The 26,578-nt window shown below is 35.3% G+C and overlaps 1 protein-coding gene across 1 annotated transcript in view; it reads right to left on the reverse strand.

Annotated features, from left to right (window-relative positions):
* GPC5 (glypican 5) overlaps positions 1–26,578 on the reverse strand; it is a 1,282,273-nt gene that overhangs the window by 973,256 nt on the left and 282,439 nt on the right. Inside the window, exon 4 of the mRNA XM_020290272.2 lies at positions 18,545–18,678. Within this exon, the coding sequence (XP_020145861.2) occupies positions 18,545–18,678 (134 nt within the window). The remainder of the gene's footprint in view (positions 1–18,544; positions 18,679–26,578) is intronic.

Below are 26,578 nucleotides of genomic sequence, written 5' to 3' on the forward strand. Positions count from 1 at the left end.
CTTTTCCAGTTTTAAATAAAATATCTCGATGAATAAAATACCGTATTCTGAGAATGATTCTAAATTTAAGTTTCTGGGAGAATGACTCAATCCATACAATATTTTTTCTACTGTTATGAAAATATTTCTAGTTAAAATTTGGAGCATAATAAATGCAAGGAGATGTTAAAAGTTTCAGCCAATTATCCTTCAGGGACTGCATCACTTATATCTGTTAATCATCTTGACTTTGAAATATTTCTGGAATACAGAAATCAGATATAATTATTAAGAGGAACAGTTTGAAAATATTTAAAAGAAAATAGCAAAATGTTCTTTATCTGAATATTTATTCAAAGTCTCTATGTCCCAGCCCGACAAAAACTTTTAATTTCTTATATGAGCTTGCAACAGTTTAATATTTTATCCCCTTTCCTTCAATGCCCCATCCTGTAACCAAAATCAACATTACAAAGGTGCCATACCACTTTCCTGCTTGTAAATGCTAAACCACTGGATAAAATGTCTTACAACAGAACATGACCTCCCCATCCTTTATATCTCAGCCTTATTCCATGACAGTCTCCCTTCCCTCTACTCACCTACCCCAGCCAAAAGCCACATACGTACACATACATTGCATAAAACATCTCATTATTTAATGAACAAGCTTCCAGGCTTAGCACATAGTTTCCTCTACTGGAATTACCTTATCTTCCTACTTCACTCTCAACCTTCTGCCCATCTTTCAAGATCCAGCTTAAACCTCACCGCCTCTCTAACTCCTTTCTTAAACAACCTGTGCAGTGTTTGTTGGTTCATCTCTGTTTCTCATGTAGCACTTGTCTGTGGCCACATTATAGCCCTTTCTATCTGGTATAATAATTCCTCTTTTTGCAAGTTTGCCTCCCCAAGTAGAGAATGTGTTCTCTAAAGGAAAGAGCCATGTTTTCTTTGTATCTCCAGGGTTTGGATCATAGTTTGGTATCCAACAGGCACTCAGCAAATTCTTGTTGAAATAGCCCCAGATGCAGTCTTAGTTTTTAACAGCTTCTAGAATTAGAAGCTCCATCACCTAATCTCAGTGAGAATGGCTTTTATCAATTCCTAAAACAATTGATGCTGGCATGGATGCAGACAGAAAGGAATATTTACACACTGTTGGTGGGACTGCAAACTAGTACAACCTTTATGGAAAATAATATGGAGATTCTTCAAAGAACTAAAAGTAGACCTACCATTTGATTTAGCAGTCCCACTACTGGGTATTTACCCAAAAGAAAAAAGTCATTTTATCAAAAAGACAGTTGCATTCATATGTTTATTGCAGCACAATTAACAATGCAAAGATATGGAATCAACCCAAGTGCCCATTGGTTCATGAGTGGATTAATAAAATATTGGGTATATATACCATGAAGTACTACTCAGCCATTAAAAAAATGAGTTAATTCCTTTTGTAACTATCCAGGTGAAACTGAAGACTATTTTCCTTAGTGAAATATCACAAGAATGGAAAAGCAAACACCACATGTACTCACTATTAAATTGGAACTAACGTAACAGCACTCATATGCAGAGATGGAAGCAAAACTCAATGGAAATCAAGCAGGTGGGAGGGGGGAGGAAGGGATGGGTTAAATCATACCCAATGGGTACAATGTACACTATCTGGATGATGGGCACACCACATACAACTTTGTCTCAAGCCATATAAAAGCAATCCATGTAACCAAACATTTGTACCACTGTAGTATTCTGAAATTAAAAGATAAATAAATAAAATTAGAAAAAACAAAACAAGAAGCTCCTATACGAAATGTATTTTATGAAATGATAATGATAATTTAAAGTTCTTTAAGAGCACAGGTGGCTTGGGAAACTTTAAATTAGGGAAACTATTCCTAGATCATGACAAAATATCAGACAGAACTTCCTGGTGTGTTGCATTAGAAAGTGGAAGAAATCTGTAGGGCAGGACTGCAAGCTGTGCCAGACTCTACTAAACAGGCTCAAGACAGCTCTTATTTATATGTGATGTTGAAAATAATACGTAGTGGCATTAATATTTAGTCACACTGCTGTGTAAGATAGCTATCATAATTAATACATCACAGATCTGCTGTGTTGTGAAGACAGAGATAGAAAGAGCCTTAGAAATCATCTGTTCCTGCAGCTCTCTGTCCAATCTGCGCATTGTTGTCACCAAGGAAACATTTCAAACTGTACGGCTAGATTTCTCCCTCAGACAATCAGATCTATTGGTCTGGGTGGGGCCCAATCATCTGGATTTTCTGAAAGCTTTCTGTGAGATCCTAATGTGTACCCATGGTTGAGAATGAGTGACATGGTCCAACTCTCTTATTTTATAAATAAAGTGAAGACCAGAGAAGCGAAAAGACTTGTGACAAGTATCTAAGCTATAGTTCAGCCTGGCATTTAGTTATTGAAGACTTTGAAGTCTTGTTTAATGAATTGATTAAAATTTCCATCATTCAGCAATGTCTGGTTGATATTGGATATTTGATAAATCAAAGTTGAATGATCTTTAGATAGAAAAATATTCCCATCTGTTTTTAAACATTTACAGAAATTATCACATTTTTAACAAAACACACTCATTAGTTGACTGTTACACTAGAAAACACAGATACATCACTTCTCCCTGTCAAAATATGCACTTAGAATGCAGTATGTTCAGACTGGAGTTTTCTATATATTTTGACCAGTCTGGCACAGGAAGTAGCCAGTGGAGTAAATTCTAATCACTGGCTAATGACCAGCTTCGTACCCTCTGCTAGCACAGTAAAGTAGAAAAAAGCTGTAGCACAATTGCTCATTCATAGCCTGCAGACTTGTTTGCCCTGAGCTTACTGAAGGCAAGGGAGAAACATGGACGAGCATAGTTATTGCTTCATTGCTTCCCATGCCCTGGAGGCCAAGAGTGCCAGCAAGGTCTCCTGATATATCACGTGGTAAAATAATACAAAAGGAAACGCAACTCACTCTGAAGTAATCATTTCTGGGTCTGTTGACAAAGGAATCCTCAGTTACTGTCATAAAATTGAGCAAAATACTTCCCACTGGCTATACTATTATGATTTATTGTGGTCAGTTTCAATTATCAAAGTAACATATCTTTCTCTAAGTAGTAAAATAATTAAAAAGGCACATGAAGAGCAAGTTGATAGCTGTCCCTCTATTGTGTTTCCATCCCTCTCTCCTCAGGTAACCAATGATAACAACCTAGTGTTTATCTTTCTTCACCTTTCTCTACTTGCACAGTAACAAGCAACCAAAGACAGCAGATAGATTGACAGATGTAAGAAGATAGAGATGGTTTGGTTTTATAAAATTAGTACCAAGCTATACCCATGCATGTAATTGGCTGTTCTGACTCAATGGTATATCATGAACCACTTCAAAATTAATAAATATATTGTGTAACTTACTTTAAATTATCTTTATAATATTCCATAAATTGGATATCGCAGCACTAGTGTAGTATACCAAAATATTTCCCTAAGATAATTTACATTTTAATTTATAAGGCTGACACATAGTTTCAAACTTTGCTGGCTTTCTAGGGAGCTATTTGCTTTAAAGTATATGGCTCTAAACTATATTTGATTTTGCATGTCATTTAATTAGACATTGCTTGAAACAAAGCTATGTTCGAAAGTCACACCTCTCAATCTAGTGGGAATTTGTTTCATTTAAAACATTTATAAATTGCCACATATTGCACTTCCACTCTTTTTTCCCATTGAATACAATACAAAAAATTAGAGACTATTTCTAATGTTGAGCAAAGCTAATTATCTGGAAAAGTATTGGAGAAAAATCTTATTTTCAAATAGAGCTTTTCTCTGTGGAATGTCTTGGACCACACGTTTCTTTATTTAATGACATATATTGATTTTTTTTTCCGCCCCTAAAGTCAGTCCACACATAATACAGAACCCAAATTAAAAGCAGTGCCTAGCACACTGTTTGAAAATATCTGTAGAACAAAGGTCAAATGTGCAGTTTGCTAGTTAATGGCCTGAGGCGAAGTTAAGGTTAATGTGGCATTAATGAGCAGGCTTGGCCCTGTAGAGATGTCGGACCACAGCTGTCAAACAGTAGGCATTTAAAATGCCAGTCTCCTGCTCAGCAGAGGAAATACATAATTACATGTTTTTAGATAAGGACTTTTTTCTCTTGCTGTTCTGAATCTATATTTAATCAGTTAACTTTATTCTCACCTAAGTCATTCTGTTTGACAAAATATTCATAGAAATCTTTAGGACAGAAAAAAATTTAGATTTCTATTTTACAACAATAACAGTTCTCATTGCAAATGCTTGAAAATTATTAAACTTGTATAGATAGATGGTCTATAGGAAAAGTTAGAGTCTTGTTTCTTGGCCTGTTTTTCTATATAAACTATGTGATGTATGGAAAGATGGGAAGAGAGGGTGAATACATCACGGAGAAACAATGCAATGTATGGCACCATTTATCACAAATGAAAATGTGTTTCAAGCACATTACATTCATATTTGATTAAAAAGAAAAAAAAAAACAGATTTTTTTTTGAGTAACTCAAAGTCTGCTCTCTGAACCCCACCTGAACCCACTGCTCATTATGGAAACTGTGACCTAAAGATCGGCACCATTCTTAAAGGGAAGGACTTTTTTTTTCTAGTTAAGTGATTCCAGGTTTTCCTTTCTGCATAGGAAGTCTTGTTCACATGACATGATTTCCCTTTATTACAGGATTTACTGTGATTTCTCAACAAAGTTAAAAGGGTTAAGGTGGTAGGTTGGGGAGCAACAGGGAAAGTAATGGGACAGAGAAATGGAAAGGAGCACACAAAACACACCAATATCCTTACAGACCCTTTGCAGAGAGTTCTTACCAGGCAGGTGCTTCATGTTTGGCTCTCTCTTGTAATTTTATATTAGCCCTGGGCTGGAAGTTCATAGCCATCTACAGAATTAGGACAGATGCCTTTATTCTTCACTTTTCAATGACCTTCCAAACCCAACACATTACCATTTAATGTCCCAGTAAAAAGCTCCCTTTCTGAAAGCATCCTCCTCTAAAAAGAGTGATTTAAACCTGTTGTCAAAACGAGGTTTTGAAAACTAGCTCCAACACCGCTTTCCCATGTTGTAAAAATGTACCTTAAAAAGCACTGACTCTGTTCTCCATTAGAAAGGACTTTAAACAAAGACTTCAACCCATTTATGAAAATAAACACTAGGCCAAGTGTTTAAGATTTAAAACAAATCAAATAGTACTAAGGAAATTGGGCATCTATAGCAAAAGAGATGTGATATAATTTTTTTTTTACCTCATAACTTTTTCTTCATTTTAATTAAGATATGCAATTGATTGTTCAGTTCTACTAGTTTAAAGAATCATGCTATTAGTTTTTCATTTTGCAAATCTAATGATTCTAATATATGCCATTCATATAAAGAATCATTATCAAGTGCCTGTATTTTGAGATTCAGTATTTTAGGTCAAATCTTGAATAATCCTCTTTTTGGCAGTAAGATATGTCGCTGCTAACATTTCAACAATAAACTTCATGACTTAGGGGACAAGAATATAATCTGAATAATATTTTCCCCTCTCAGCATTAACAGAACATTAATAAGATACTTGCCCTTTAGTAATCTGCCAATAAATAGCCTTCTCCTACCCTATTTTTTTTTTATAATTACAATTAAATATTTCTTGTTACTTCCACCCACAAATTTGTCTGGTTGGTGGACAATATATACCTGGTACAAACTGTGCATGCATGTATTTTTAGATACTCTATATGTTTCTTTCTAATTACTTCTGCTCTGGAATCTGACATATAGATGGGCTTTATAGTTAGGAAATCTATAATCAACAAAGATTCAGAGAAAATAAGCTATTTTAGTCTTCAACTTTATTCCTATCATCATGGTAATTTTCACTTTGGAAAATATTGCTGCTGAATGTTACATGTGATCCTGGTACTATTTTATTCCCAATTTCTGATGAGTGGCATAGAATATTCCCGACCAGAGAGAATTAATATATAATTACCTTCCCTATGACATCTAAAATACTTCTATGTAATAGGAATTAAAGTAATACATCCTTCCATTATGATTATTTATATTAATATTTGCTTATATAAGGCTTAGCTTAAACTGGAGAATGTTGACAACCAAATACAATTAAGATTATAAATCCTTTGAGTTTACTCTATTAGCAAGACCCCGGGGTTGCAGTGTTTCATATAGAATAACGATTATTCTATATGAATAAAACCAACACAGCAAAGGAGAATGCTAAACCCTGTAACTTCAAAAGTCATCAGACAGAATGAATCATATTTTTGAGAAGAAAGTTTAATCTAAAAACCTCTATAACTCTATGAATATTGATTTAAATGAATATTGACCTAAACAACGAGAATTATCTTGAAACTTCCCTCAAACTCTGGTTTGTTGCACTTCCAGGCAAAAAAAAAAAAAAAAAAAATCACACACCCAAGAATCACCATGGTGAAGTCGTTTGCCCTGGCAATGGTTGATCTGATTTGTGTTTTGTAGTGAGGATGGAAAAAGAAAAAGCTCTGTCTCTACCAAATGATGTAATTCACTTTATAGATGCACATTTTTTCTACTAGTTTGAGGAAAACCATGAGGGAATTTGCAGCTTTGTCATTTCCATTCAACATGCAACTGAAGAAAGATATTGATATCTCTTGGTGCTTCCTTCTTTCTATTTTTCCCTAATGTATGTATGAATTTTTTAGACATATCAAATGCCATTGATAGATTTAAAATGTTGGAAATGTTCTTTACCACACAAAACAAAGTGGAAGATAGTGCTTGGTATTCTTGGCTGTAGATGGAGGACCCATGATGCTTCTAAATGCAATTAATTTTGCTACTTTGGTTAAAAGAGCAAGCTTCTCTCTTCATCTTAATTTATGCCCCATAGATTCTATGAAAAATTCTGAAATAATTTTTATACACTCCTACAAAAATAATAAATTTCAACATAGCATGAACTTCAGTCCTCCTCGCCTCTTCAAGATGTTCAGCAAAAAAATAAAAATAAAAAAAAAATGTGGGGGCGGGGAGGAGCTGAATTTGTGGTTCTTTTCAACTAGGCGGATGTTTACTGACTTTCCAAAGGAAAAGAAATAGAAGATTCACTTTTTGTGAGAAAATAAAACATCCTCTCAGATATATTAGGTGAAGAGAATTTCATTCACAGTTTGAATTCCTTGGTGGAGGGGTATTTTGAGACTTATAAATGAGATAACCCTACAGTAATCATTACACACACTATTGAAAGCTTCTAGCTCTCATCTGGCAAAGCTGCTACAAGGAAATAGGTTTTTGGAAAACCAGTTTGAAAACTGTCCAATTTAAAGGTTATTCATCCTATGACTAGAAAAATTATGCCTTTCTATTCTTTCTGTAGTGAGAAATCCGGGGAAATTTATTTCTACTCTCATTAACCTGAAGTTGACAGTCTCAGGATGACAGATGTCATAAAGTGACTTGAAAACCATGGCATTATGGAACAGCAATGGGACTTGAAGGGTTTAGGATAAATCTTGTGCTCCCTGAATTAAGCCTACTCTCATCTAAGAAAGTGAACTACCAGAGTTCTAATGGCAGCTATCGATAGTTCCATAAGTTTTCTATAATTTCCAATAGTTAATACCATCCAAACAATAAGTGGGTATCTGCTGGATACCAAACATATGTGCACATAGCCGTATCTAAGACCAATCACAATTTTAACTTCTAGTTCATACCTACTGGTTGAAGCTATCTCTTCTTTCAGGACAAGTTGTGTTTAATATTAGTTTTCTTTTCCATTGTGTGGATTTAGTTTAACATGTTTCATGAAATTGCCATTAATTTTTCCATGAATATCTAGAAAGTATTTAATAAAAGCGAATCTTTTAAATGAATTTTATATTTTTAATATTAGTTTTAAGTAGAGCAAAGTGTTTTTCAATGCAACAAAATTTTGCATGTATTTGTTTATGAACTTTCTTTTCCTGGGAACATTTTATCAGATTCTCAGTGGGATATATGATCCTGAAAGGTTAGGAACCACTAGCTTAAACTTTTGCCATATGTTTCTTCTGCCCTCTGGCATTTGTTTTTCCTGTGTGCCTGGTTTTTGACCCTCTGCAGGTCCTGATTTTTATTATTCATGTAGGTCTTGACTCTGGCCTGTCTTGCAGATTGTGTTCCCTCAGTGCCTATCTGGTCTCACCTCTGGCCCCCTATCCAAACCTTTGTCTTGGCTTGGCCTGCCCTGCCCTGCAAGCCCTCACTACCACCACTTCATAAGCACTGTTTTAAATTAAACAGAAATTTTCTCATTGAAGGGAACATGACCTTTATTTTCATAAATTAAACGTACAGGTAATAAATAATAATGGCACCTGAAAGAGCTAACTTCCATTTAGGAAATAGATTGTAAATTGCTTTCCTCTAGTAATATAAATGATATTGAGTTTTTTTCTCACAGAATTGACTTTTTTTCTGAACTATGAATATTTTTGTCCACTGAATGTTTGTATTTACAATTCATCATTAAGCCCAATATATCTCAATACTAATTTACCATATTACCAAACACACAAACCAGTGTGTAATATTATTTTAAAATTTAATTAACATTGGTTTTGTTATTTTATAAAGTATTGCCTTAGATAGGATTTGACTATGTAACTGTAACTCATGTATTTTAAGCTAACTGATCCCATTTAATATGAATCTATTCCATCTACCTTGACAATAATCCTGAATAAGATTAAGTGCTCTTCATTTGATATATGTTTAAAATTTTTTTCCTACATTGTATTATTTTAACCACTTCACTGCATTTTTCTTTGGTGTATAGGATATTAATTTGTTTTGACAGTGACATCCTGAATCAGAATCATTCCCTGCCTCATTCCTCTCCTTAAATTCTGCAATTTCAAATGTCCTCTTTAGTTCCCATTCTCAATACATAAAATTGTTAATGTTTCAAGTGATAATATTCTCACTCAGATAGCAATTTAATAAATGCATTAGCATAAAATCGAAATGCCTACTGAAACAATATTCCAATTACATCCTGATGAGAAAACTGAGAAAAGCAAAGCCCCGTAAAACAATTCAAATTATATTTTGTTTTAAACATTAAAATTTCAATATTTCTAAAAATTCTCCTTTCCTCACCTTGACATCAAAATCTCCTCTGATATTAAAACCACCTTCTTTTTACCAAGCACCTAGGATAGTCACTATTACCCAAATACACACCCATGCCTGTAGCCAATCCCCTCAGTTGCACACGCCTCAGTGAGAGGCTTGGGTAATTGGAATGCTTGCTGGAGAACAGATGGGGCACTGATGTTGAGACTCCGTCTTAATTTATTGTCCTGGGGTTTTCCTAATTACCCACTTAATTGGCACAGCCACACCACTTTGAAATAATAATGTTCAGCTAATTATCACCGATTTAAGCTTGCTAATAGCTTATTCTTACCAACTAACTTCGAGAAATCAAGCAGGGAGCAGGAACTGCCACAGGGAAATCACTCTGTCAGGGCTGGTTTAGACAGCTACATGAGTGCAATGTACTTTACAGCTGTGTTGATTTGGTTCCTGCCCAAAAAGGCCAAATAGGGATGCTTTATTGGCAGTTTAAAGGGGCAGTAGCTCTTTCTTGCCTTTCTCAACTTTGGAAACCTCTGTGACTGGTCTGTATCAAGCACTCAGTCTTCAATTAGTGCATTTTTAGCATGCTATTTAAACCAAAAAAAAAAAAAAAATAGGGTAGATTGAATTAGTAAGATTACATCCAAACTTTATGGTTTGGTTCCCCTCTTCCCAAGCTAAAAGAAAACTTACACAGCCCATGAACGAGCTTAGCACAACTCTTTATCCAGGGACACAGTTTAATAGGTAAAATTTCCTTCTTCAAATGTTAGAAATATAACAAGGAAAAGGCAATGTATTCAATAGAAGGGTTCTCCATAAAATGAAAATAGGGAAGGGGAGAAAAAAACAAAAAAAGAAAAAAAAAGTTAGAAATGTGGGAATATTAAGAGAATTATCAATAGTCAGGACAGGTTACTATAACCATGCCTTAGTTTATACACATTCTGTGTTTATTTTAGGTACTTTTTCAAATTCAGACATCTCTGGGTCAGATTCTTTAGAAGCAGTGCCCGAGACAGGAGTTTGGATGCAGATGATTCTTCTGGGGAGTGCTTGGGGAGAGGGAATAAGGAACGTGGGATGGGGTGTGCAGGAAGAAGCTAAGTGGCGATGTGGTCTCGGCTTCAGCCTGATACCATGGGGAGTGGCTGAAGTATATACTTCATCACACATACGGTCCTATCACCTTGAAGCAAGGGACAAGCCTCTTCTAGCTCCATGTCAGTGAGTCACAGCCTGTGACTGCAAGCACCTGAGGTATGTGGGGTCTAACCCTCTTCCACAGGTGGATGAGATGGGTGGTAGCCATTCTCCAAAATGATCCCCAACAATCTTCCCTTTCATGTTTTTGTGTAGTCCCCTTCTACACTGAAGAGAGCTGACTTGCATAACCTATGGAAAATTGTAGAAATGAGACACTATGTGACTTCTGAGATCAGATCATAAAAGACTACACCTCTGCCTTGCTCAATCTTGGATTCCTTGTCCTGAGGGAAGCCAGTACGATGTTATGAGAACACTCAGGCAGCCCTGCAGAGAGGTCATCATGACAAGAAACTGAGGCCTCCTGCCAATAGCCACACGAGTGAGCTAAGTCTGGAGAGGATACTCCAGTCCCACTTAAGCCTTCAGATGACCACAGCCCCAGCTGACTTCTTGACAGCAGTCTCTTGAAAGACCCATAGCCAAAGTCCCACAGCTAATTAATTCCCAAATTCCTAACACACATAAAATCGCATAATAAATGCTTATTGTTGTTTTAAGTGATTAAATTTTGGAATGCTGTGTTAGATAGCAATAGATAAAGAATACAGATGGCTTTTGTTTATTGGGGACAATTCCCCAGAGAATAGGGTGGCTGTGAGTTAGCAGTAGCCATAACACAGAAGCCAGGAATCATATAAATGGGACAGGTGAAAGGGATGTGAGTAGGGTAACAGGTGCAACCACTATCCTAGTTATTTCTCATCTTAAATGTATCCCATTGAACTTTCCATACTACATACACACACAGTGTTATATCAAGAACTTAATTATGGCTTGGACATTGATAGTCTTAAAAATGGTAGCTGGCAACAATGTAGAATTCAAGACCTACTGAAAATATTCTTTAAAAATGAAGGAAGATCTGTACAAACAAAAGCTGCAAAAATCCATCACTAATAATAATCCATGAAAGGTATACCAAAGCTAAAGCAAAATAATTCTACATAAACACACAAAACTGAAAACTAAAGAACACCCAAAAGAATAAAATATGACAGCAATTATAAATAAATATTGACTATCTAAAAATAAGAACAACAATAATTGTCTTGTTGTGAAAACATTGGTAAAAATAAGATGTCTGTTGGCAAAATAACACTAAGGATAGAAAGAGAGTAATGGAGTGAAACTGTTCTAAGTCTCTTATATTATTATTCAATGAAGTAGTAAAAGTTCTATTAATAATTTAAAGTAGTAAAAATTAAAATTGCATATTGTGATCTCTATCATAGCCATTAAGAGAATAATAAAGAAATACAAATCTAAAAGCCTACAAGAGGAAAATTATAATAAATATCTGTTAAACACAAAAGAAGACAAGAAAAGAGGAATAAAGAAAAAGACATGGAGTAAAGAGAAAACAAAGCAAGATGGCAGCCTTAAGCCCAACTACCTTCAGGATATCATATTACTGTATAAAAACAGACTAAACATTTCCATTATAAAACAAAGACTGGTTAATCATCACTTAAAAAAAAAAAGGTGGCTAGTCAAATTTTTTATAAGAGAACAATGGTAATGCTGGGGGCCAGGACATACCACTCCAAAATATGGCTGTTGGAGACCAGAATATGGCACCTCAAAATATAACTCTTTGGCACATCAGTTAAATTTTGAGATGGTTATTTTGAGAAACTGAAGACACAGAAGTAGCTCTGAAAAGCTGACCTTTTGTAAAAGAAGTTTACATCTATAAACGAAATTTTCATTAATAAAGGTATCTGAATCAGGGAGAGAACTTTTAGGAGACAACTTTTATCACCCGAGAGACTTTTACCTGTACAACAAGGCAACTTTATTCATCATACATTTCGTCCCCTCAGGCTCCACTAACTTGTCTCCACCACGCCCTAGAAACCCCAAGCCCCTATTTCTTTCTGTAGTTCAGGGTGCTATCTAAGCTTCAATCACCTGGGCCTTGGAGTCTCATATTTCTGTGGGACTCCCATGCAAATATACATAATTAAAATGGTTTTTCTCCTGTCAATCTGCCTTACGTCAATTTCATTCATACCCCAGCCAACCAATGTAGAAGGGTGGAGAAAATCAATTTTCCTCCTCCCTTACTGTCATGTTAACATGACCTCAAAGGAATTGTTTGAATACTGGAAAGCTACATAAATAAGACTCTTCCTCTCTCATGAAGACTTGATGAGATCTTTTTAAGTGAAGGGGCAATAATTCTAACAATTTTAAACAACAAAACTTTCATAATACACTAAATCTAAAGTAAACCATGACAGGATAGTATAACTTTAAAAGCCTATGCCTTATTTATATGAAAATAGCAAACATGGAATAGCATTTATTTTTATTTACATTGGCAAAGCCACTGATGCATTTTATAATTTCTATAATATTTTTTCAACTCCCACAGAAACTATATTAAACTATAAAAACTGTTAAATTATTTTGTTTGCAGCTTTATTTTAATAGTTTTGGCTTGTTTTAAATTTATAGAAAATAGTTTCTGCTAGAGTTATTCTTATAGGAATTGCCCAAAGTAAATAAAAAAAGAATAGCTAAGAAAAACTATGCTTAAACAAAAAATTACAGAAGGCCATTATTTTGAACTAAGCTCCTAACAGGGCCCCAACAGACCAGAGCAAACAAATTAAAGTCACTCATCCTAAATGCTGTTCCATCAAACTGAGACTTTAAGGAAGCCGATAGATCCCAAAACAGATCAGGTTTTCCTGAAAACAGGAGACTTCAGTCTATTTGAGTCAGTGTAATAAGAAAGTCCCCTCTACTTTAACCCTTTAAAAAAGTATCTTGATATAATCTGATGTTAACCAATTAGGTTTTTTTCTATTGTTCTGTTTCCTTGGTTCCACCTTATAAAAACCACTCTTCTGACATTGCCAGTCAGAGCTCTCATTTTATTTTGCAGAATGGTTCTGATTCATGAATCATAAATAAAAGCCAATTAGATCTATAAATAAATTTGTTATAATTTTGTCTTTTAACACTATCATGGAGAACATACTAATTTATAAAACCTAACTCAGAAAATATTAATTTATATTAATTTATTTTTTAACTTATATATATATATATATATATTTTAAAGACAGGGTCTCACTCTAACACCCAAATTATATTGCAGTGTCATGATCATAGCTCATTGCAAACTCAAACTCCAGGGCTCAAGCAATCTTTCCACCAGAGCCTCCTGAGTAGTAGAACTACAGGCACCTGCTACCATGCCCAACTAATCTTTTTTAAAAATTTTGTAGAGACGGTCTCACTGTAACCCAGGCTGGTCTAGAACTCCTGGCCTCAAGCGATCCTCCCCACCTCAGCTTCCTAAAATGCTAGTAGTACAGTGTGAACCACTGAGACTGGCCAACTTCTATTTTTATGAATTACACAAGGGAGTGGGTTTTTTTTTACTCATTTGGATGGATCATTTGGAAATTTATTTTTCCCTGGTCTATTTTTTCTTTACAAAAGCTTTTATTTTTATTTTAATTAATGCCTTATAATAGGAAATCAAAACAAGTCAACAAGTGTTCTTGGCCAATTGTATTTTATCTCTATCTGGAGAGTCACTATATATACTATACACTAATGAAAAATTATTTATGCTGAACATATGAAATAATAAAGAAAACAATATTAAAAAATTGAATACCATCAACTTTCATGAAAATTTTGGCTAGGAAGGTTTTAAATATTTTTAAGGGGGAAAGCATGATTTTAAAAAACACTTTTCATCTAAATTTTAAAATAATTGTATGTACTTATATTTATGCATATAAAAACATGCCTATATTTTCTCAGACAGAAAGTTGAGTTAACCACACTCCTCAATTCCTTCCATACTGTCATAATGTATACTTAATACTCCTACCCTTATTTATTTTACTCTCTTAATTTATTTCTTTATCCCTTTCTATAGGGATGTCTTTCTATAAATACCATTCTATAATACCCATTCTAATGTATACAATTAATATAAATACTTTCCTATATATTATCCTTGAAAACTATATATTGATTTTATTTTATACATTTTTGCTACACTTGATCTTAGCCAAGAGGCCGAGAATCAATTATACATTTTTAATTTATATAAATGGTGTTGCATTATTGTTCTCATTCTATTTAAAGCTTTTTTCTCTATAATCACAGTGATACTTTTGGCTGTATAAAAATGTGTTCATTGCTTCTGACTGCTTCTGACTGTTTCAAAGTCTTACACTTTACTTTTTCATTTTTCTTAGTTATGGACATAGAGGTTGCTTCTAACTCTCAGTTACCACAAATGTTCAAGAATGCCTCCTTTGGAGATGAGCAAGAGTTTCTCAAGGATGCATGCTAAGAAGTTAGACTATAGTGCATAAGGTATATGAGTTTTAACAGGTGCAGCAAGCTTCTGGTTCGAATGACTGTACTAGTGCATAATATGATCATTCCCATAGAAAACCTAATCCCATAAACAGACCAACCTTAGAAATGGAGTTCAGATAAGTAGCCCCTTATAACATTATATATTGTTGTCCAAACAAATGTATTAAATATAACTCCAATCGAAACCCAACAAAAATATTTTAAAATGCATTTTTTGCTGGGTTTTTTAAAACTTTTTATTTATTTATTTTATTTCAGCATATTATGGGGGTACAAATGTTAAGGTTACATATTTTAAAATGCATTTGGAAAAACATTCAAAAACATCTAAGAAAATATTGAAAAACAAGAGCAAATAACATGACTTACAATATTTTAGAAAATCCTTTAAAGCAAAAGAATTATAATTAAAAAAAAAAACTGTAGAAGCAACTACTGGCTTATTAACAGACAATAGTCCAGAACAATTTCATATAAAGGTAATATATTTGTGAACTTAGAATGAGTACGAGGTGGAAAAAAACAGCATGAAAAGGATCGATTGTTTTAGAGCACACTGGGAAAACTAGCTCAGGATGTGGAAAATTTAAGTTGAAACCTTAAATTATAACACATAAAAAGATACTAGACATACCTGCCCTTTGTACAATCCCCACACTGGTTCCCCAACTCATAGAGTGAAAGCCAAATTAAAACTAAAACTACCTCTCCCAGCAAAAATACTACAACGAAAGAATCCCTCAGGAATTGCTGAAACTAGGAAAAAATGCAGTGTCAGTAATTCCTAACACCTCACCATTTATCTCACCTCTTTGACTGTTCTGGGCAAACTAAGATGGACTTGGAGAATGATTGGCTTATCATAAACAGCCAGAGAGTGACTCCAATTACGGATGCTCCTTTGTATGTGGTGATCACTAGAGAAACTCAAAACGCATCCTGACTCCTGCTATCCAGCTAGTGTTTTGGCAAGTGCTTTTCTCTCTTTACCAATTAGTGAAGACAATCAGAAATATTCTACTTTCAGCCGGCAAAGCCAACAGTACCTCCTCACTATTAGACCTCATGGCAACTTTCCCAGTCTATGTCAGACAGGAGCCTTGATGGTCTAGATATCCTATAGGACATAATGCTGACAATAAAATATTGATTACATTATCCTAGATGCTTCAGTAGACATGTGCATGCCTCTAGTGGAGAAAAATATTGGCATTTCAAGTGCTTAACAACTCAGCATGGTTTCTAAATGTGGTCTAGATCTTATTAGGATAGTCTTCTAACATAAAAGGCAAATTTCTGCGCCTGAGAGAACCTAACATCTAGGAAGAGGCTTAGTGCTTTTTGGACCCCTTTACATATTAGAGAAAAAAATATTATACACTTGGATGTGTTGCTATAACCCATATATAGAGTGGCCCAAAAGAGCTTTTGTATGAAAAAGAAAAGGCTCTGTAGCTTTTTCTTGCAAGCTTCTCTGATGTTCAGTCCAGATGACCCAATTTATCCATTCAATGGTACCTAAAGTTTCTTGGTTGGGTTGGTTGGTTGGTTTTTATAGGTGATTTGCAATTAAGCTCTGGTAGAAACTATATACTTGAATGTGACCATGAGCTAGCAAGTGACTATGTAACCTGAGATGCCTATGATGAACTAAATCTGATCTGCCAGGCTATAAGTTTAAGTTTGTATAGAAGCAATATAAAATCCAGTGGAGGTGATCTATTGGAAATTAGGCTCAAGCAGGTAGAGAAAGCACAAATAAGTTGCATAAAAAGGTAGCCCAGACTCTGCACCAACTCCTGACACATTGCCCCACCTACTTCAATTGAAATTTACGACTTCATGGAGAATAATCAATTGATAAAGGACAAATAAAATTCAGGGCTAGTTTATGGATAAATCTACAAAATATGTAGGCAACAAGCATAAATATACTGCCATGGCAATTAAGCTTCACTCAAGAGTGGCATAACAAATAGTGTAAAATTGACATGTGTAAGTAGGCTCAAGGGCAATCCCTCTGGTTGCTGACTTTATATAGCATAAGACTGGCCTGTGATGGAACTACCTGGATTCATGGGCAATGGCTAAGAGTGGCTGGCTGGTCAGAGACATAGACATAATGAGTTTGCAAGATTGGTGACAGGGAGGTCTGTACATGGCCAGGACAGATACTTTTAAAACTTTCCAGTCCTATGAGCCCCTCATTGTTCCTCAGCCATTTTCTAACATTTTTTCCTGTATTGGCTTAGTTTTGCTAGTGGGTAAATGTTAATTTTATGGGTTGGATTTTGTTTTCCAACTAGGTTGTTTTGGTAGTGAAACATACATGCCCTTTAAGAACATGAGATCTTTCTTACCTGGGTTTTATTACAAAAACCACCCTAGACAAAATATACTGATTTTTTAAGTGCAAGAAATAACTACTGATCATTATAGGTGTTTAGATGGAAAAAAAAAGAAGTACTACTTTAAGTGCAAAGTGCTAATTCTTTTTAGCTGTAGCAAAGAGCCAGCAATAGCCTAGATCTTTGTCCCATGCTTATAAGCCCTTCTGAGGAGAAATGAGGCAATTTGGTCCATTATCCAAAACAGGAAAGAAAAATTTTTTAAATTATAGAGAGGAAAGTTATGTCAGATATTTCACATGTGAAAAATCATAAAGTCCTATTAGAAATTATTATTTAAGTTAATAAGTGAACAGTTCAATTGAAAAAAAACACTGAGGATCTGGTATTTGCCAGGATATACACTGGTCAACTAAACATACACATACACAAAAATAATAGTTTCCTCCAGTTTTAAGAGTTTTTCAGTTCAAGCACTAATCATCAAGCAAAGGGATACTAATGAAGGCTGAGATTTAATGTATAAAATAATGATGACATGGTGGTATAAATGTGAATTATAGAATCAAGCTCTATTCAAGTTTTATCATTTTGAATCAACAGATAGCCATTTTTAGCATTCCACATGAAAGGTATGGACATTTCCTTTTTTATTTTTATTTTTTTTTTAGAGACAGGATCTTGCTCCTTCACCAAGGCCAGAGTGTAATGATGCAACTATAGCTCACTGCAACCTTGAATTCCTGGGCTCATCCCCCCAGGTAGCTAGGACTGCAGGTTCACACCACCACAATAGCTAAGGTTTCATTAGATGGAGTCTCAGTATCTTACTCAAGCTGATCTTGAACTCGTGGCCTTAAGCAATGCTCCCATCTCAGCTTCCCACAGTGCTGGGATTATAGGCATGAGCCACTGTGCCCCCCATGAAAACTTCTTTTTATGTAACTATTTTTTTAAACAGATCCTAACTACTCAGTTATACTTATAACATCATTTAAACATATTCTTTTTCTGTTTTGCACTGTTTGATACATTAGCCATTAGCCATATGTGGAATTTAGATTCATATTAAATGAAATTAAATATTTGATCCTTAGTCACACTAGCCACATTTTAAGTGCACAATAGTCATAGGTGCCCAGGACCTGCCACATTATATTATAGAAAATTTCTATTACCACAGAAAGTTTTATTGGTCTCACAAGTTGAACTTAATCTTCCAAATTAGAGCCATTGAATTTTAAATTTAAGGAGCGTTCACTTATTTTTTTCTTCGATACTATATTTGGCTCTATTTAATTGAATATATTCTATTCTGTTGTAAAATTAATGGCTTACTTTCTTTTCTCTTTCTGGTTGTAAAACAAATGTCTTACTTTCTTCTGTTGGCAAGTGTCTCTTCACCATTCCTTGTAGCCATCTTCATTCCATGCTTCTCTTTGCTCTGATCAAAAGAACAACGGGGGCTTTGTGTGGGTGTTCTTACTGGACGGCCACAAATCTTATTTACCTTTTAAATAGGAAACATTAAAAAATGGTTAGAAACCATGCTCCAGCCTTTCTGAAAATGAAATGTTTTATAGGGGCCAAAACAATGACATGTTCTTGCTTAGAACTCAATATTAACCTTTAATACATATAATGTTTGTCAATTTTTCAAACACAGGAAATTAACTTATCTGTATAAAATGGCAACCATGATAACATACATACAGTTTGCAGTATATATGTGCAAAATATGCAAAACCAGAGAACTACATTAATAAGCTGACCTGCTTGTATGAATAAAACTACTTGACCGTAATTGACATTATTTATTACTTATATTTATACGTATGACTAATCACATACTTGTACTGATTTTAAATTGAAATAAATTGCTATTGAATATGTGGTCCTTTTCTAAGTGAGTTCTAAGGACAAAAGGAAATTTCTTTGCAGTTTTCTTCTTAAGGTCCTTTCTTAGAAATGACAATTATGTTTAATATAAAGGTCTCATTTTATAATAGTTCAGTATCTTCTTCCTCAATCTGATATGATTTCCAGGGTGTTATTAGAGTATTTTTAAATAAAGTAATTTCTCTCCATGGAAAATCCATTGTTTTTTGATATTTATCTAACAAAGATTTTTCTATAATTTATATAATTATCATTGAAAAATTAGGTAATTTACCATGTAAATCATCCATAAAAGATTTATGTGATCCTTAAATACTTAAAGTCAGAACATATAATTGAAAATATATAAAAGCATTGCCTCAGAATCACAAAACTTTGTTTCTTTTCCTAATTTTTCCTTTCTTAGTGTTGATATCTTGAAAATATGATAGAAGCTCTTTAAACTTTTTCCTGATAGGTATGATGAAAAAATTAGAATGAATTATTCCGAAGTGCCCCCAAAGTTCTATTGTTTTTGATTCTCCGTGCAATGAGTATTAAACGAGTTATGCATCCTTTTGTCTATTTTACCTATATTTATTTTGCTTCTAATATTTGCAAAGTATATGTGCTAAATATTATAAGAGATAAAAGATGAGTAACGAAATTTTCCCCTAACAGAGTCTACAATTTAGAAGAAAAGGAATTTAAAAAATCTTCCCAATCATCAAAATTCAAGTTAAGTGTGTCAAAAAAGCGGGACTAACAATGTGTTATGGATGTCAGAGGAAGGTGGATCCTTCCCAGTTGGTGTGATGGGTAAGGGCATCAGGAAAAGCTACTCTGAGGAATACTGCTCCACTGGGATGAGACTTCCAGCATCTGCTGAGCCTGGGTATGTTGAGGTTTATTTTCATTCAGCCTAATTTTAAATAAATATTTGTTGTACCCCATTAGGTTAGATGTTATAGACACAAATATGAATAATATATGGCCCCCCCACACACAGTTAAGATGAAAGTCACACAGGTAAAATAGCCATTGTAATATAGCATGACAAGAGCAACCATAGACTTACAGGGAAGTCAGTAACACTGTTATACTCACACAGAAAATGGACAAATTAACTCTACTTGGGGTGCTCAGGGAAATGGGTCAGGAGGTCATATCTAAACAGCAGATTAAATGATGAAGTAGGAGTTCGTCGGGCAGAAGAAAGCAGGGGCAAACATCCCAGGAAGGAGTAGAACAGCAAACAGATGTACAAGTTAACATGCGCAAACAGACCAAGTACATACTGTAAGAAAGGCTTACAGCAAGAGATAATAAGACTGGTGTGTGAAAGACATAAAAATGCCAGGATATCAAAGTGAGGTGACACAAGACCAGGAAAATGAGCTCCACATCTACTCGTCATCAAATTGGTACTGACTGATTAAAACTATGGTGCTCAAATGGTGGTAGTACCCACCAGGGATTCGGAGGTGAGGAGACCCACATCCTAGGGATATGGAGCATTGTGGGGGAAAGGGAATACCTACCTCTAATCCTTCTTAGGGAGAGGCAAAGATATACGATGTAACCAAAATGTCAAAAAAAACCACAACTTTTATCGGGTGGTGGGCAGGTGGGAGAGGGGGGAGGGGAAGGGTATACTTACATAATGGGGTGTAGTGTGCACCACCTGGGGGTTGGAGACACTTGAAGTTCTGGCATGGTGGGGGCGGGGGGAGGGGTGGCAGGGGCAATATACGTAACCCTAACAATATCTGTACCCCCATAATATAATGAAAAAAAAGAAAAAAATGAAAAAAAAAATGCCAGGATATGACTTGGATACCCAGCTAAGAACTTGCAACAACAAACGGAGTGTAGGCAAAAAGTTCCCAGCAGAGAAATGGTAGCTGAAAATTTCCCAAGAGAAAAATCATCATGGCAGCAGTGGGGAGGGAGGGAAAACAAAAGAGCTCCTTCAACTAGGCCAGTGGAAAAATGCCAGGGCTCAAAGTCAGTGGCGAAGCATAAAAAGGAAGAAGCAGATACAAGCGATGTACAGGAGGGAGAAACAGTAGCACCTGGAGACGGACTGGATACACAATCTCAGAAGAAAGTATAATAAAGAAGGGAGAAAGGAAATCCTGAGAGCATAGGTACAAGAAACATGAGGCTGACATAGAAAATGAATGAAAATTTGGGTTGCCTGGAAAGAAGGGGAATGAAGGGTAATAAAAAGGAAATTATGCTTGAAGGGTAGGTTGGAGACAGATCTTAGAGGGCTTTAAATGCCAGGCTAAGGAGTTTTATTTATTAGATAAAAGCCCCTGATGGTTGCTGACTGGAAAGTAAAATGCCAGAGCTGATGCTTAGCAAATGCATGAGGCAGCACTGGCTAAGTAGGACTAGAAAGAGAAAACTATTAAAGACAGGTAAACTGTTAATAGACTCCTCAAGATGTCCTGAGGAAGGAAGTTTTAATTCTGAACTACAGTAGTGACAGTGTTCATGAATTACAGATGGAAGAGAAGCAAAACCAGCAGGGTTTGCCAAATAATTAACAGCAAAAGTAAAGGAAGTGTAAGGCCAAGGTGTTAAAAGGCTCAAAGTGAATTTCCAATTCCTGAGGCTGAAAAGTAAGGATAGTGAAGTGTAAATATATTAGTAAGGTGCTAAAATATTTAAAAAAAGAAAAAGGAGGAAAGTATGTTCTTTGTCAACAACTCCTAGTAACAAGAACCAAGGACAGAAGCTATAAGTTGATGATAGAAATGTTAAGAATATGATTATTTGGGGTACTACAGGACATTTGGAAATAAAGAGGGAAACAGAATCTGAAATCATGATCCAATGTGACTAGGGCCTGAGGTAAGTTATGGAACTTCTATGAACCTCAGTTTCCTCATCCTTAAAACTCGAGAAAATAAAATCACTTTGGAGTTATGAGTTAAGATAGATTCTCACCTTGTCCCTCCCATGTTGGACTCATGACCTTATCCACTATTGAACATTTCTCCTAGGAAGGCAGATGGAGAGCTGAAAAATACTACCGTCACAAGATCTGTATTCCTATTAACATCTTTGCATTCTTTTACAAATATGAAAGAAAATATCCTAGGCATAGACTTATAAGGTATCTTTGTGTCCAAAGATACATGCATATGCACCGGATTCCAATAAATGCAAGTAAATTTCAAAGCCCTTATATTTGCTGACTTGCTATCAGGAAGCTCAACTTCATACTTTATTGAAAGGAAATGGAAAACCATCTGCTACCAGGACATTAGCCTGTCACCTTAGCTCCCCTAGGTTGAGCTGATTTGGGTGGCACCTTTCAGTACCAGTAACTTCATGTTATTGAAAAAATCCTCACACTTATTTTGACAATTTTTCATCTTTTACTTACACTGCAATTTCCTCCTTATTCTCTTCCATGGTCTCTGCCATTCCCCCCTGCAATCAGTCTGAAGTGTCTTGGAAAAAATTGTTTTCCTCCCTAATGCTTATCTACTCCTGCTTTAAGTTCCTTCTCTCCCTTCCCACTAATTTTCAAGATCCCATCTCACCTGAAACGACTCTCTTAGTTGCTCTTAACCTGCATCACTTTTCCCATTCTGATCAAGTATTTGTTTCAACAACTGCTTGTCACTTAGCTGACTGTCCCCATTCTTACTGTAATCTTGGCACTACATACAAAAGTAAAAACGTATCATTAGAGTCCCCCTCTGTTGTCCATCATATTCAAACCTTTAAATATGCAAAGCTTTTTACAAAAAAACTTTATGAAAAGCAACTTACATTGTTTATTTTCATTTGACTCCCATAAGCAGAGCCCCCATTTCTTTTGCAATGGTACTTTTTAAATGTTTACTAATAATAATATAAGTTGAAAAGCAAAAATGTTTTAGAATACTACAAATTGCAAAACAAAGAATGTGGAGGTACTATGAGTGATTAAGCAGATCCCACAGTCCCTTGTATGTTAGGGGGACTGATTGCTTTGCTTAAGGACACACCTAGGATGCTTGGCCTTCATAGAGAGGTGATCAACCAAAGTTATGTAAGGAATGAGTCTGCAAGTGTGCTTGATAATAATAGCAAATAATATAAGAAGCAAAGTAGTTTTGGTCAAATGTGCTGTGCTCCATTACATTAAAAACTACTTTTAAAGTATCAGGAGGAAATATACTATTGGTAATTTTTCCAGTTATAACAACAAATTTGTTGTTTATTTTTTCATGCTCAATTGCCTTATGATTCTCAGAAGTAATCTGGAAAAGAGCTGGCTGGTGTTAGGGATAAAATCTGTTACCACAAATTGGAATAAAGTTAACTCTTTCAGGCAGCGAAGAAAACCATCATCTTAACTTTATTCCAATGAGAACAAATTTAGGAAAGAGGAAGGTTGAGCCAGATCACTATGGGGGTAGGGGGTTCAGTACCAATGATATAATTAGGTTTGGACTTCATTTTATAGACTATGGTAATATATTAATAATTAATGAGCAAAGGAACAGAAATATCAGACCTTGTTTTAGAAATATCTGTTACAATCATTGCAACCACCATTTCCAATAGGTGAGGTAAGAGAATATTAGAATAAACTCAGTAAGAACAAGTGAAATCCAAAAGGAAGGGAAAGGAAAAGCTCTTTTATGAGTATAACGAATGAAATTTGACTATAGGATGATTCCCTATATGATATAAGAAAAGAAAAGTTAAAGCTTTTAGTAGTTTTGAACCTGGTAATCAGGATGAATATAGAGCCAGTAACTGAAGTTAGAAGGTAGAACATGTTTAGTTTTTGTTGTATCTGGTCCTCAGAATGGGTGATTAATTCTCATTTAGAACTTTAATTATGAGGTGATTTCTAAAACGCAGTTCTAACAATGGATTGGAGATAAAAAGCAACGTAATGAATTGAATCATCTGCATAGAGCCAATAGTTAAACCCATGAAAATAGATAAAATTGCAAAATGTATACAGAATATAAAGGTCAGAAGGAAACTCTTTCAGAGTCAGGAAGATAAAGAGAATTCAGATGAAAAGAAGGAAAGAAAGAACAAAGAAAGAAAGAAAGAAAAAGAAAGCAAGCAAGCAAGAGATAGAAAAAGAGGGAGAGAGGGAAGGAGGGAGGGAGGAAGGAAGGGAGGAAGGAAGGAAGGAAGGAAGGAAGGAAGGAAGGAAGGAAGGAAGGAAGGAAGGGAGGGAGGGAGGGAGGGAGGGAGGGAGGGAGGGAGGGAGGGAGGGAGGGAGGGAGGGAAACTTACAGAGAAGTAAAAAGAATCCCAAGAGAGTGGGCAATTTCAAAATACAAATGAAGAAAGTGTTTAGGATAAAGAGGAAAAGATCAAATATATCAAAAGTTGCTGACAGTACCAGTAAGATGAGTATTAAAATTAATCATTGGATCTAATAAGGAAAAGACCATTGGTGACTTGTGGAACATGTAGTTTCAGTTAAGGGGCAGGGCAGAAAGCACAGTGATCAGTGCAGGTACAAGACATAAAAATAAATAAGAAATACAGAAATAATTCATGGAGATTTGCTGCAAAGGAAGCCAGTTTTATGGGGGGGGAGCGCCTAGAGAAAGCATGGAGTTTGGTAAGATTTTGTTTCGTTTTGAGACAGTAGCTATTATAGCATGATTATGTATGTGTTTAATACTAGAGACATTTCAGATAATTTGATACAAGATACTTCTATTTCAAAACAAGTGACATAACATTTTTCATAGTGTTGAAGTGCTACGTAGACAGATAATTTCAAAACATAACCTGAATTTGGAATGCCTTTCCTTACAGAATTATCCATAGCTGAGTAGAATTGTGTTCACCTGCATTGGAGTACTGGACCATTGAATGTAGATCGGGTAAGGGGAGAAATGAAAGCAAAAATAATAATAATAGGGGAGAACAGTAAATTCATTGACCATTTCCTAAGATAAAATGATGTGGGGATTCAAATACAAGAAAAAGTCAGCCAGAAATGGAGAGAAATGATGATCATAACGTGAGATATTTGACTTGCAGATTTCAGAGACAATACAGGACTTAGTGATGGATGGAGGAAGGCAGAGGAGATTATAAATAGAGTCAAACTACCACACACAACAAGCTGGAATAACAATCTCAGGTAATGCAACAGTCTTGAGTACTGACAGTCACGATGTAAATAGGAAAGCAAGGCAGAATGGCGTAAACCCTGGCAGTGTGATCTAGGAGAGGTCTGAGGGTTACGACAGCCTGCAGCATCTAGGAAGGCTGGCCACGTCTTTGGTGGAAGTCAGCAGGATACTGACTCACCAGAGCAATTGGCAATTGCAGATTTGGGGATAAATGTATTAGTGACTTGAAGCAATTCATACAAGGTTTGTCCATCCTTTAACATCTGTAAAATGTACACACTTAATTCACAGTGCAGCTGTGAGGATTTTGTTTTTAAAATTTTGACTTAAAAAAGTCTCTAAATGTAGGGATTTATTTTTCCTCTTTAATCTGTGTGAACAATCACGATAATGCCAATAAAAATTAGGACTAGAACTAAAATGCATTTTGCTCAGTCTCTAATTTCTTATCTTCAAGGAGTTTATAATTTAGTTAGGGAGGTAGGATTTCTAAGTATGAAACAACTTGATAAAGATATAAAGTTAACTTCACTACAATAGAAACAGCATCTCCACAGGGTATGAATTATGTGTCAAAGGAATGTTATAAGCTTTGAGCTGTACAGAAGCCAGAGAAAGTCACTGTGAACCAGGGGCCCCAGGGAAGGTTTTAGATAAACCTCAAATCATTGGTGGAAAAAAAAAGACAGAGATTCTATCATGAGGGTGAGAAAATGGAGATTGGATAGAATTCTAAACAGTGGATATTAATTTGGTTATGCTAAAGAAAGCCTGATTCAAATATATTTTTCAATATGGTCTCTGAGAAAATAAGGATATTTTCCCTCATGTGATCATTAGGCTTTGTGACATTTTAAACCCCCTTGAGTTAGGTGGCATGATAATCCACAAACTACTGGACTTGGTCTGCACCAAGAGAAGGTGGCCAGCCACCCACTACAACTTCAGTATTGAAGTTGTGAGAAACCACAGAGAAGGAAAGGAAAGCAATTGGGAATCAGGTCTAAAGAATAGGAGAAAATGAGAGGCTAATATTCCCAGACATATTAAATTTAAACTTGACTGTTTCAGTTATCAGAGGAAGTCAGAATCCTAGATTGAAAAATCAATTATTCTTAAAAATAATAATTAGATAAAAAGAAAAAGGATAACAAATAAATATGACTATAGTTTCTTTAGTTTTTCAAAGCTGAAAATATACAAAGATGCTTTAGAGATGGCATCAGCTAGAGGTTTAAAAATGTGCAAAGGCTGTTCTGCATTCATCAGATACCTCGTGTTTTCACTTCTCCTCTCCTGCACTGGAATTTCTGCCACCCAGGAGTGAGATTTCACTAGCTCTTCTTGGATAGATGCAAGAGCTTCCTTGCTGACTTTCTAATCCAGCACTCTCTCAGCTCAAATCCTTCC

This window comes from Microcebus murinus, chromosome 13 (genome assembly GCF_040939455.1).
Source record: "Microcebus murinus isolate Inina chromosome 13, M.murinus_Inina_mat1.0, whole genome shotgun sequence".
Lineage (NCBI taxonomy): Eukaryota > Metazoa > Chordata > Mammalia > Primates > Cheirogaleidae > Microcebus > Microcebus murinus.